Below are 14,749 nucleotides of genomic sequence, written 5' to 3'. Positions count from 1 at the left end.
ATTTGAATTTAAATGTGTATTGCTACAGTGGCCAGTCTACACAGTGTTGATTTGAAGCCTTTACAGACACTTATTTACAGTTTACTACTGCTGGCCGAGTTTGTGATCACGAATTACACACTTACAGACACCCTCCCCCAGCAACCTCAGACTTTAGATATGAGGCGATGGTGAGATTAGGAGAACCTTAACCCATGATAAATTATTCTTGGATTTAGGCTTAAGGACTCTGTTTTGTTTTGTGATAAGGGTTTTCATTTTAGGGTCAGGCTTTGGTTTAAGGGTTAGGGTTTAGTTCCCAGGACAACGGTCTGCAGTACGAAGGAGAGTCCCAAAGTCCCCTGGGCCTCTGAAAAAGGACCCTCCCCCAGGAGGACCTCGGACTGGGAAGGGACCCAGCACAGGGCCCACAGTCCCAGGATGGTCCCCTGGGTGCCCAGGGTCTGGGTTCCTAAGTGAACGATCTCTTACGGAATGAGAACGCTTCCAGGCACCTTTCCCTCAACATAACATCATTTCAGAGGAAGTTGTTGATTGGCTACTGCAGATCAGATTATGGGAGAAATGGCTGATTTTGCAGGCCTGTTGTATCGCCTTGTAAGAGGGCAGAGATGTTTCTGTTCATTTTAACACTATGTCTGTATAAATACATTTTCAGCTTGATTGGGATTTTTGCTAGGTTTATTCTCTGGCTCCAATCGAAAAACTAGACCATACGTATCATTCCACTTCCTGATAAGTGTCTCGCTTCCCCACCAAAAATATCGAACCGAGTCCTTCTCCATCACGTTAAATATTATAGCTTCTCATTATTGACATGACTTATGTTACGTGGCCTTCATATGTTTATTAGCTAGCCTCTTATTGTCGTCAGTTTTGATGCAATGTCAATGTATGTCTGTGAAAGTCTGTAGCTCTTTACTATTCAAATAGGACTAAAGGGGAGGTGGGATGAGTCCCTGACAAGAACAACCATGTGCTTGTGGAAATAACAATGAAGTTGCAAATGCTTTGGAACATTCAAGCATTTGCAACTTGTTCAAAGAAGTGAGAAACTGCTTTTTTGATGTGCACAAGTGACACAATGATGTGAAGATTGAAAAGGTTGTTTTGAGAATTTCAATTCTGATCTGAGAAATGTACCAAAGCGACTGAGAAAAACAGCTTCCGCAAAAGACTCAAAACTCACATGTTCAGGGTTCACCTCGACTCTGCATAGAAACCAATGCACAGTCACCATTGAATGTTGTACGTCCTGGCACTTGCACATTGCACTTATTCAAGGTACATAGTTGTGTAGCATCTACAGTAGCTGCTATCGTTGCTTTACACGGGGAATGGGTTAGCCTAGCGATTGTAATACTTGCACTTGGTTCTATGAACATCTTTACTGTACCGACAGCGATATATTGTTTCACTTCTTATGACAAATGTACTTATTGTAACAAATGCACTTATTGTAAGTCGCTTTGGATAAAAGCGTCTGCTAAATGTAAATGTAAATGTAAATGTTCATGCAAATGATTATGTACAATTCTCTGCTCTTTCCTACATTATCAATTGCTTATGTCATGTTGATCCAAAATGTATTGTAATGGGTCTCTATTGAATAGTCTCACCCCCACAGCATTTAGGCATTAGTTCATTGCATAAGTCTTTACATGCAAAATGGTTGAACAAGTTGTCATAATATGTCAAGCATATTTCTATACATTTTCATTAGACTTTTTTTCTAAATCTGTCCTGAATTGGTAAATTGCTACCAGGTGAATCTTGACTTTCTCTAAAGAAGGGAAATGTGTGAAGATCAACCAACAATCAACCAGTTTACTGAAATAGCTCAAAGGTGTATCTCCTGAACCATGAACTGGCTAGTATATATATATAGCTGGAGCACAACACAATGTTACATTGTCTGACAATGGAAGGACAAGGAATTGGACAGGGTCAACAGCCAGAGAGAAGAAGAGGAAGAGGAGTGAGGCTGCGTGAGAATGAGAATTTGTGGCCCAACAGAAAGGAACGTCAGGAGGTGTAGGAAGACTGCACTGTAATTCCTACAGCAATGCATGTACAGTTTACCCTAAGGAGATTTTCCTATGTTCACATTTCTAGCAATGACATGGTCTGTCAACAAATTCCAGTACAAACAGTCAAAGCGTAAATGTGAATCTTGTCCAGTCTCTTGCAATCAATCTTCCACATACACTAAGCTGTAACTTACAATTTACAATAATTGTCTTCAAAACTTTAGCCATATTTTACATCAGAACATCCCTCCAGAGTACACTGTTATATTGACAACATGACTAAGCAATTTGACTGTCTTATCCGTACACAATGACACAAGGACTTGTCATTGTGATGGCACTGACATGTTCATTGACACAGATATTTACTTTTGAGAAACAAACTAAAGATTTTGAGCAAGAGACTGGCTTTTGCATGAAATCCATGGTGTTTTGCTATTTGTACGAATTGTTTTGAGAAATGCACTTACTGTTTTGCAAATTTCAATTCTGATCTGAGAAATGTACCAAAGCGACTGAGAAAAACTGTAATATTAAAATAATGATAATAGGTAGATAAATAGAGAGACAAGTAGAAATACAGATCAGTTTAATTAATAAGGTGACAAGTGGACTTTAATCACAGAGTATTTTACTACCCTACATATGATACAACTCTAATGTTCAAGATGTAACTTCTGTACACTGTAATATACTGAGAACTCAGGGAAGGAGCTTGTGCATGCTAAGTTAATGGGGAACTCGGGTGGGGGACACAATGTTGTGATTGGTTAGTGCATGTAGGGGGAAGCCAGACAATTTGAGAATATAACTTGAAGCCTGATTCCTGATTAGGAGTTCTTAGTCCGACCAACTAAGGTTTTGTTATAGCTCCTCTGCAAGTGATAATAAAGTCTTTATCTTTCAAACCCTGTATTTCTCGGCATCTCTTAGTTAATTAGTTAAAGTGTGGGGTTTTATCCACTACAATTCATAGTTCAATCCATGGATCGATTGAACGATATAGTGAAAGAGAGAGAGACAGACAAACAGATAGACGGAGAGACAGACAGACGGATGGACTGACTGACTGACTGACTGACTGACTGACTGACTGACTGACTGACTGACTGACTGACTGACTGACTGACTGACTGACTGACAGACAGACAGACAGACAGATAGATTGATTGATTGATAGATAGATAGATAGATAGATATGGTTAAGTGTATTCACTCTTTATGACGATGTAATATCTGTGCGATTGTTGATAACACACTTACTCATGCAAGAGATGCCTGACAACACCAGAGGTTGATGTCACAAAAGGTTATAATATTTTATTTAACACATTATCTAAACTTAAAGTCTACCCAAGAAGTGCACAATAATGTTGAATGAAATCAACAAAATATCTAAGAGGGCTTAAATGGGGATGAAAGCTGGGACTGGGGGGGGGGGGGAGGACGTATCAAATAAAGGCCACCCCCACAATTCTAAACAAAACACAAAGGTCTAACCCCTACAGAGACCCATTAGCCTCCATCAAACGGGCCGGGCCCAAATGATGATGCCTGCCAGACCCTTGATAACAACCAAGTTAGCTAAAAATAATAATGCATATTCCATTAGTTGCTTATTCAGTTGCCAAATGGAAGCCCCAAGCTTGTCAGGATATCTGATCAGCAAACCACCGAAACCAAGTTTGGTGCAAAAAGGAAAGTTCAAATCTTGTGCTCACCCCTTGCACATCCTCCTCCCCTGCTCCTCAGGGTCCTAAAGGCATAGAGCTGCCGATAGAGAGATAGTTCGATTGCGTTAAATCCACGTGCCAAAACAACACCGTGTGTCTCTCTTTCGTTGAGAGACGGCAGTCCACCAGAAGAAGCTCCTTCGGGTCCCAAGTGATTTATTATCACATAAATCCATGGTTCTCGCGACCAAACAGGCAAGACATGAAGCGCTCCAGGGGACAAGTGTTGCAAGTGTTAAATATGTATTTATTTGTAAGCCTATATGTGTATATTCTGGCTGATTTAACGGATCTCTAAAACGCTGATCATTTCCTTTTAAGTGTAGGAATATAGACAATTATAGATTACATAATTATATGTTATAAACACAATAGTTGGCGTCAGACTATAATACTGTTTGGCAATGATTGTTCTCGTATCATTGGTGTGATGTTGCTGATTGTTCAGCATCAGTATATGTCCTTGTGTCTTCTTTTAAAGATTTTTGCCATGGCACCCAAATGATTTAACTAAGGAATAAATGATGTTTTATTTGACTTTGTCAGCTGGCCTACTTTTGTTAACTTGGTGATGTGGTCCTTTGGGAACCGCTGAAGAGGAACAACGTCGCGGGTCAACAAATGGCTCCAAAATTCCCAACATGGTGCGTTCGCATAGTCACAGCGCTGGTTGTGCATTGGTCTACAGGTGAGATTCAACTCGTCATAGCGTTTAGACAGATTATTAATTATTACAACTTAATTAATAATAATATTAATTATAGGCCGCCCTGCATTTCACTTTCAAATGTTTTTGTATCGAAATAATCCCACGTTGAGCCAAAGTTGCACCTTTCACATGGAAAGAATTGGAACACAGTAAAAGCCTCGCCATGATTCCTTGTTGAACATGCAGTATTTCGCTTTTGTAGCCTACTACAGCTATCTAATAGCTGTCAATCCGTCCAGTTTTTATTATTATGAACATGATATCTCCACAATTGTTGCTAAATCTAAAGCCAACATAAGTTGCTAATGGGATAACTGACATCAGCAGGTGAAGCTGAACATCTCAACTTGTGCTCTGTTTCCAGGCTCTGAAACATGCAAGATCTGGTCCAGCGCTGGAGAAGTTGTGAAACGAGGCTCCAGTTTTCGGATTTTCTGCACGTTTTCATCCACCTGCGAGATGGCAATGTATTTAGGCAAAGACTTGCGCCAACACAAACGTCTGAATTCGTCCACCGTGTACATTGACGCTGTAAACATAACTAACAGTGCGACGTATCGCTGCCAGTGCAAGGTCGAACTCTGTGGAGTTGATATTCGTGCAGGATGTAAGTACGTTATTTGAAACAATCTTTAGCAGGCCAATTCCCCAACGGCTGTTGCTTGCTGGCGGTTAAAATAACTGCCATGTTATTGTTCTTGGTGGAATTGATACTTTAATGACACACACAGTCATACAACATTGTTGAATTTCATTTTGTGATAGTTTATGAAAGTCCATATTGGTTTTATCTGAACACAAAAACGTATTTAAGGAACGTAACATAATAACAAATCTTATTTATTCCCATTGTCACACCCTGTTGAGGAAACGTGTTTGTTTTCCCTTTTATTCAATCTAACTGGGTTTGGATTTCTCCATGTTTTGGTGTAGATCCACCAGGCGCACATGGAGCCCCAACGTGCATAAAGAATTATATTGACAAACAAATTGGTTTTGTGGAGTGTAGATGGAAAAGTTTGACGGACACCTATCTACATACTCATTCTACTCTACGGTGAGATAATGCCTCATCACTATCAGCTGCTCAACAGTAGAAAGGCACACTTGTATTATGTGGTTTTCCAGTTGCGATAATCAGTTAGTTACCTGTCACTATTATTAGATCCGGTGTATTCATTTGACTGATGAACACCTCATGTGTCACAGGGTGACATCTTTGCCCAAAAAACCCAAGGGCATCCCAGAGAATCACCCTGGGTCCCGTGAGGACCCTGGGTCGTTCAGGACTAACTGGAAGGTAGAGGGTTCCGTCCAGATGATTTCCGTGGTGGTCCTCGCCCACAACGAGCTGGGGCAGGCAGAGTCTGGCACCTATAACTTCACTCTCAGCGACATCGGTATGGAAGCGACGGGACACCCACTCATCACCCTCTTCAAACCATATGAGAAACGGAGCACTGCAGTGTTTGCAATGGTGTTCATGTTCATTGACAGTTTTGATAAAGCTAGTAGCGGATATACGAGAGGATGAGTCAATTTCGAAAACCACATAGGGGTCAAAGTATTTCTCTTTCGAGTGAATTGCTTAACCCTACACCTAACTGTAATCAGCTAAAAAGAAACAAGATCACTTAAGATTACGGTCGTTTTTAGAATGGGGGGGGATTACAGTTACAATCAGTGTATTCGTGTAGTCGTATGGTTGTTTATCTTACCCGTCAGGGTGGATATTCGATCTGATGGTTGATGTCACCTTTTATTTGAGAACCTGCTCTCTGGTGCGGTATTTACTATATTGACTAGTGGCCTGTCCCGGTCTGAGATTAGCTCTGTTTTTTTTTTGTTATTCCTACAGTGAAGCCCTCGCCTCCCGTTTTGAACCTAGTGGAGTGCTCCTCGAGGTCCTGTAACATCACCTGGCGCCACTCCCTCAAGGACCACCTACAGGTCCAGTACGGGGTTACGGATCTGATGGGTGCAGAGGAGGAATGTATCCCACATCCAGACTCTGTAAGATCCGATGTTTGTTAGAGGGCTTGTTAGTACATAAGAATGCATCATTGGTTTCTTTTGGTTTGCAATATTTGGCCTTATTGAGAAGACTGAAGAGAACTGCAGTAAATATAAACTGCAGCTCTCCTAAATAAATATAAACATACTGTAACCTGTTTCTCCCCATAATGATCAATCAATTCATGATTTATTACTAAACAATGACCAAAAATGGAGTCATTGCAATTTGACGCTTTGATGTAAAAGCCCTAAATGTTATGATGCGAATGAACGCACTTGCAAAGGACCTTGCAGAGATGTATACCAGACTCCTTATCATAATGTTTTTAAATTATATGCCACACGTCCCTTTGTTGAAGCAATGCCAGACTAATATAGGAGTCGTCAAATCTTGCTTATTCATATTTTTTCGACCATGACATGGAAAATGCTCTTCAGAATTTTTTGATGCAAGTGGCCATGTTAAAAGTCCAAGTTTAACAGTAGGGAATAATTGTATTGTTATGTCAACTGTACTGTCATTGTAACCGAAACGTTTACTCACTCTCAGCCTTCCATTTATTTTCACCATTATTTTTTAAACATGACTAGGCCGACAGTTAAGCCCAGCAGTGAATAACATTGTGTTTGTCGTGTGGTTGTCTTCAGGACTGGCTGAGCAGCTCATCTGAGCTGACCTCCGTCCTTTCTCTAGAACCATCCAGGCGTTACTGCTTCAGAGCTAGAGCCAAGCTGAACACTGGACTCTGGAGTGACTGGAGCAGACCGGTCCAAAACAGGACTCAGGAGGAAGGCAAGTGATAGCCTGCCGCTGTGGCTTGACAATGTCTGGAGACCAACATTTAGTATTATTTGGTATTTTCACATTAATTTCATGGTCTCACATTCTTGGGACCTTTTCAGCCCGCATTATACCGCTTTGTAATTCCCCTTGTGAGTACAGCACAGTAGAGTCACTCTATTTGGAAGGATTAGTTGTTCAGTCTGGCAGGTTGTTGTTTGTGCTTGTTTGTATTTAACCAAATGTGTTTCAGCAGCTATGGCTTCATTTTTTGCAAAAGTTTCCCATGGGTGATTTATGACAAGCAAAACGGCTGAAAGCTTACCTTTTCCCTAAATATATGACCTAGTACTCCACTTTCAAATTTCAAATGCAGTGCACAAACTTAAATGTAAAAATCTTGATAAGTCTAACAGACCTGCTTAATTCTGTGTACGGGAAAATCATCATTCCCTTCCTCTCAAGTCTTATATGCTCAAAGTTTACATAGGAATAAACCTTGTTGTCTGTTAACAGTTGTATGAGCCACGGGACAAAAGAACACATAAAGAAAATGATCGGCTCCAACAGGAATGGAGCTGCATTTCTAGCATGCGCTAGTCTCAGATCTCCACAGTGGGACATCAGCTTGTGTGACAGTGAGTGTTGTCGTTTTGCAGCTCCCAACAAGGAACTTGACATCTGGTTTGCCAGGGCCACTTCTCAACCGAACATGTTAACTGTTTACTGGAAGGTAAGTGTTTTCAACCTCTTGGTCTTCTGCACATTTTAAGAACTTGTTTGACATATTTGCTGTCTTACTATAGTTGTATAGTATAGTTTGGTTGGGTTTAGTTCTGGTTTAGAGAACATTGTTGGTTTGCACACATTTCCATTGCTGTAGCCAAGGCATTAGTTATGGTTGTTGTACTTAACATTTTCCACAGAAATGAAAGGTCAGCCGTTAACCACTTTTGTGGTTTCACACTTACACAGACACGCATGTACACACCACACCACATCACCATATACACACACACACACACACACACACACACACACACACACACACACACACACACACACACACCTAATTAGTCATAGCAAGAGAGGCTACTGAAAACCAGACAAAATGGCTGTTTCAGTTTACGCGAAAAGCAGTCCCTATAAAGCATTACTGTCCATCTGCATTGCTATTTCTCCTTATTATGAATACTTTTTGGGAGTTTAAATTTTTACCTCAGATATACCAATTAAAATTAATCTGGACCTTTCGCTGACTACCTCATATGCAAATGTAAAAAAAAAAGATATAATCAAATGCAGTGGTTGAGGAATAAGTGCCATCCCCACTTTTCTACACAAATTGTACTGCAAGAAGCCCGTAGCCAGTGGGAAACACTGGAAAGAAAAACACATTCTTATGCTTCATGTTTATTTATTTAGCAAACATCAATTGACAAATGCACGCTTTCTGCAGTGTGGTCCTACTGCAAAAAATACAATGAACGTCCTTCTGTCCCTGCAGTCGCTGAATGAATCTGAGGCCAGAGGGAGGGTGCTGGGATACGTAGTCCATATAAATGACGATCACATGAAAAACCGAACCACCCACAATGTCAGTGCCAACGACGCACGTCTCGCAGTCCAGTCCTGTGAAAGGTGCCTGGTGACGGTGTCTGCATACAACTCCAAAGGCTCCTCCCCTCCAGCCCGCGTCCCCTCCCTTTTCAAAACAGGTGAGGTGCTTATTTAATTATTGTTGCAATGAAGCCTTTATACTGTCTCTCTTTCCTAATTCATCGTTTTTATTATTTAGAAATTACTACAATATCACTGTACTGTGGAGTAAAATGAATCAGTCAGTGTGACCCTTACATCATAGACTCATGTTCAATGAACCATCATCTCAACTACCCACTCCTCCATCTTCAGCTCAGCCCCCTCAAGAGTTGCGTGTCACTGAAAGCAAGGACAAAGTCTCCCTCTCCTGGAGTAAGGCAGACCCTACATTGCAATCCACTGGCTATCTGGTTGAGTGGTATCTGCAAGACCAGCAGTTTGAAAAGCTCCAATGGATGCGACTGTCCAGCGCAGAGAGCCAGGCAGTAATCACAGGTATGTCATAGTGACAAGGAAGAGATGCTTACATGCTCACTGTAAAAACGTGTTGTTTCACTTTCTCAGCCTAATAATTGAATGAATTGTTCTCTTTTGGTTTGCAGAGATTGATCCATATGAGTGCTATGATGGAGCGGTGTATGTCTTCTATAAAAACGCTTTGGGCAAGGCCAGTTTTACTGGTGTCAACACTCTAGTGTCAGGTAAGTGCGGTCTTCCCAGCAGAAGTCTCTTGCAGCCACTATGCCAGGCCCCACCCGCCTAATAAGGTAGAGGCTGTGATTGGTAAAACTAAATAAATTTAACTGTATAAGTAAATCCCTAAGGCATAAAACCTTGTCACTTTGGATAAACAAATACATTTTGTTAACTGCTAATATAGTACAGACCTGCGATTTGTTAATGTTCCAACAAAATTAAAGAAATCATGAAAAAAGTTGCGTAAACCTATGGTTGAATTACTTCAATATCACGATATAGAAAGAATAATACATTGATTAAATGTAGCTAATTTTTTTAAAAGAAATGTATGTGTGCCGGCACTGGTGTTAAACTGACTAGTATTTTGTTCAATTACATTGCTCTGTTATCTTCTGTTACTCATATCATGGGGATTTACGGCTAGCTTTTGTTTTGGACGTATTCAAACATCATCGGTAAGCTCTACCCTAACCATTTTCACAAACCCAAACATTTTTTGAAGAGCTTTGTCCCGCCCCAACCTCTGGTTTTATGACGCCTCAGGAAAAAGTTTGAAAGAAATGCCGTTCGACTTCCGTTTGATAGGACTTTTAGTCAAATAAAATAATTGTTTTTTTAAATGATCATGTTACAAAATGGCTCTGTACTGGGGCCTCTTCTGTTCTCCCTCTACACCAGATCTCTGGGCTCTGTAATTACATCCCACGGCTTTTCCTATCACTGCTATGCTGACGACACTCAGCTATTTCTCTCTTTTCCCTCATCTGACAAAGCCCTGATTGCAACACGCATATCTGAATGTCTGGCAGAAGTCAGCACCTGGACAACTGCCCATCACCTGAGGCTTAACCTCAACAAGACTGAGCTCCTCCTAATACCAGGGAAAGATTGCCCACACATGGACTTACTGGTCACTGTTGAGAACATCACTGTATCTCCTTCTCCAACTGCCAAAAACCTTGGTGTAGTGTTGGACAATCAGTTATGCTGCACCGCAAACATCACTGCGGTGGCCCGATCCTGCAGATTTGCACTTTACAACATCCGCAGGATCCGGCCCTTCCTCACAAGGGAAGCAGCTCAGCTTCTAGTCCAATCACTGGTCATCTCCCGCCTCGACTACTGCAACTCGCTCCTGGCTGGACTCCCTGCCTCTGCGATTAAACCCTTGCAGCGCATCCAGAATACAGCAGCGCGCCTCGTGTTCAACCTACCAAAGTTCTCACATGTAACCCCCCTCTTCCGAGACCTCCACTGGCTCCCTGTAATAGCTTGCATCAGATTCAAGATGATGGTACTGGCATACAAGGCAGTCGATGGAACTGCCCCTGCCTACCTCCAAGCATTAGTAAAGCCACACACCCCAGCTCGATCCCTCCGCTCAACTACCTCAGCTGGACGTCTGGTACCGCCATTGCTAAGAGCAAGCAAAGGTCGATCAGCGAAGTCACAACTTTTCTCTGTTTTGGGACCTCAGTGGTGGAACGAGCTCCCTACCGATGTCAGGATCGCAGAGTCGCTCACCAGCTTCCGCAAAAGACTCAAAACTCACCTGTTCAGAGTTCACCTCGACTCTGCATAGAAACCAATGCACAGCCACCATTGAATGTTGTACGTCCTGGCACTTGTACATTGCACTTATTCAAGGTACTTAATTGTGTAGCATCTACAGTAGCTGCTATCATTGCTTTACACGGGGAATGGGTTAGCCTAGCGATTGTAATACTTGCACTTGGTTCTATGAACATCTTTACTGTACCGACAGCGATATATTGTTTCACTTCTTATGACAAATGTACTTATTATAACAAATGCACTTATTGTAAGTGGCTTTGGATAAAAGCGTCTGCTAAATGCCCTAAATGTAAATGTAAATGTAAATGTACAAATGAAAAAAACCTGCTCCATAACAAACAGGTGTTCTAGCAACACCTGTTTGTTATGGAGCCTTTTTTAAAATCCTTTCTGTCTGCGGTTTGAAATCAGATTTTCCAGTGCGTCATGTAAACGAGGAGCTCTTTGGTTTACAGTGCCAACAGGTGCGCCGTCGGTCAACAGGGACGGTGAGGGCCATGAGGTGACCTTGACCTGGACACAGATTCGCCTGCAACAGCGTGGAGGGTGTGTCCGAAACTACACCGTCCATGTAACAAACAACAAGGACCCCGAGCGCATGTGTGAGTATAATGCACAGGGACCGAACGATAAAGCCATGACGTAGCGCACGCAGCCCGTTGGTTCTAGTTTAGTTGATAGTTTACTTCTTCTTGGCTGCTTGTCAGATAAACCCAGCACATATATGGCATCATTTTGTCTCTGGAAACTCTGGCATTTACAATTATTAATGACATTTAATAGACTAAATAAATCATCAGAAATCTTTGCATTATTAATCGACTATGAAAATAATGTTTAGTTGCAGCCCTAGTGCACAGATGAAAGTGGCCTGACCTCTCACACCAAGCGACTGCCGTATTACGTTCACCACTTTACTCTTCACATGCCAGTCCGTCCACCAAAACCCAGCTCTGCACCTTCTCCTCCTCGAAACCCTATGGTGGAATGCACCACCAAACCAGCGGCTTCATGACACCCTCCCCACCCCCACTCCATGACCCGGCTGTCCCCCCCTCAACACTCCAAGAAAGATCTGAGAAATCTTTTAAAGGGACTACTAGAAAAAAAACAAAGGATGACTATAAGATTTCAGATACAGGTTCTAATTTAACTCGGAAATGAGACCTTCCCCGACTTTCTCCATTTTGTGAAACAGTATGTGGCCAATTTAAAGAGTTGATAATTGCATTGGCGTCACACGTCCTTGTGTACAGCACTTTCGGAAATAATCCTTCCATCTATGATGTATGTCATTGTGTGTTGTATATGGTTGTGTGTTGCAGACCATGTCCCTGCATCAGAGCGTCAGTACACCATCGACAATCTGCCTCCAGACACCTACATAGTCTGGGTGACAGCCTGGACAGAACAAGGTGAAGGACCCCGTGGAGAAACAATCAAGTTTATCATCCAACGTAAGACCCATGCTGTTGCTATATGGTCAACTCCTTTCAATTAGTTTTTTACCGTTAGATTTATTCCACACTGACCATAGCTTCCCCTGATGTAATCTGAGGGTTAAGCGAACATGTAATTTAACCAATTTCTTTGTATCTCTGGGTCTACATGTCATGGGTTAGCAAGTGTTCTTACATGTTTTCCTAATTTTCACTCTTTCAGAGGAAACCAACCTATCCCCCTGGCTGTTATTGGCACCCATAGTGATCATAACTCTTCTGCTGTTTCTCTTCAAGTTGCTAGCAAGATGGAAAAGGTAATGAATGTATTCCGACGACTATTCAATAGAAGCAGATTGTTCTTACCCTTAAGATCTAGTTTTTAGAGCAACACATTGATGGGGCCATGTGTTGCTATATAATTTGCGCCGTGCAATTCTTATCCTACTCTGTAGGCTGAAGATGATTATAATATCACTGAAAGATGTACCAGATCCCAGCAATAGCAAGTGGGCAAAGTCCTTTACAGATAACAAGGTATGTCACTGAATTAATTAAATGTATTATCACATTTTATCATGAAACTGTACACGATATTGATAAATATCTAATTATCTAATTGAGGGTCATTCCATAGAAGCTGATAGCAATGTCCTTACATTTTTGTAATTAACTTTATAAATTTCCTTTCACTCAAATATCTAAAAACTCTTATTTTTATGATTCTAAGTGCACATTTTCTCATCATAATTCAATTGGAAAATACAACTAGGTATCACGATAAGTCTATATCCTCATTCCATGCAAAGACGATAACATTTAATTATTGCAGCCCTACACTGAATACAAATATTTTTTCTTTGTTGACTCCTTGAAGGGCAAGATGGATCTCCACGTGAACCCCAGCGACTTCACCTCAGAAGAAGAGGAAGACATTGTGAAGTTCTTGGAGATTCAGAAGGAGAACGACGAAGACTTCGTCCAACACGAGGGCCTCACCGACGCCTCCTCTGTCCATCGGCCTGATTGGGATTCAGGGACGGTGCCACAGACCCCCTACCTCAAAAGTTGTTCCCATACCTCAGACAGCTCCCACTACACGCACAGCTCCCAGGACACAGGCACCACCGCCGGCTACATCACCTCCCAGGCGGAGCAGAGTGTACTGGAGGAAGGGCAGGAGGAAGAGGAGGAGTGTATAGACTTTTACCCCAGCAATGTCTTTGATGAACCCATCGTGTTTGGGGGGGGGCTGACTCTTGATGCAGTGAAAATTGACTGCAGAAACTTATGGGAGAATGATTGCTGAAAGGCTGGAACCTATATAAACTGTGTTTTTTAGAGGTGATGGCTGAACAAACTTTATTATTTTAGGCATGGTTGCAATTTGAGACCAGGTGGGGCTTGAACCCACCACACATGTGGACTCACAAGTGCCCTCTTGGCTGGCATTGGGGAATATATTAAGGTTATTTTGTTGCACATCATTTGAAAATATCAAAGACGAGTCAACGTAATCTGCCCCAGGCTGTGTTGTATTTTATTTGTTCCTGGATTAAAGAAAAAACAGAAAAAACAGAAAAATAAAAATAGTTACATTCTTGAATGTTTTGCCCAAGGACATTAGTCTGTGAGGAAACTATTGTTATTGAACAAATGTAGTAGATGTGTTTGACTAACCGTTTGTAGTTATCCTCAGTTTATCCTCGTGAAAAGGTTGAGGGAGCTGGATCAAAGTCTGAAAAATCGTATCTAAACATTAAATCCGGCAAATAAATATGCCAACCGTTGTGCATATTGATGAGAAACAGTAGGTCAATTCTGTGTTCCATTTACCTACCTGTTGCGGGATGTAGGTGTGACTTATCGCTGACTTCCTGGTAAATTAAAGTGATGAATTTCTTCACTTATTTTCGCAGGAATGCATTATTTATTAAATGCATTAATTATTGAACTGTTGATAATTGTGTGTGTGAGTGTGTGTGTGTGTGTGTGTGAGTAAACTCTTATCTCTAGTCTTAAACTAGGCCTACATTTTCTTAATGCAAACCTGGTTTGTGCAACGAGAAGGTATTATTATTAATATTCTACTTATCTTTGTATTCGTTGAATGCCCTATCTCTTGGTCAGTATATGGCTTTAAGTATCTTGGAGTATAAGTGACA

General features: G+C 41.4%; 1 protein-coding gene across 1 annotated transcript; it reads left to right on the top strand.

The window, feature by feature from the left end:
• Positions 1-3,844: 3,844 nt before the first annotated feature.
• On the top strand, positions 3,845-14,749 carry LOC307077685 (interleukin-12 receptor subunit beta-2-like). The gene is made up of 16 exons (XM_079739128.1): positions 3,845-3,958; positions 4,310-4,451; positions 4,837-5,079; positions 5,406-5,529; positions 5,682-5,872; positions 6,331-6,485; positions 7,137-7,281; positions 7,929-8,002; positions 8,777-8,987; positions 9,184-9,366; positions 9,474-9,572; positions 11,601-11,747; positions 12,471-12,602; positions 12,808-12,901; positions 13,040-13,121; positions 13,462-14,749. Exons 2-16 carry the CDS (start codon positions 4,385-4,387, stop codon positions 13,891-13,893), a joined length of 2,379 nt encoding a protein of 792 aa, XP_079595254.1. The 5' UTR covers positions 3,845-3,958; positions 4,310-4,384; the 3' UTR covers positions 13,894-14,749.

The sequence above is a fragment of the Pollachius pollachius genome, assembly GCF_949987615.1.
Source record: "Pollachius pollachius genome assembly, chromosome: 7".
Lineage (NCBI taxonomy): Eukaryota > Metazoa > Chordata > Actinopteri > Gadiformes > Gadidae > Pollachius > Pollachius pollachius.
Note: the sequence above shows the minus strand (reverse complement) of the source record. Positions and strands in the feature narration are given on the sequence as shown.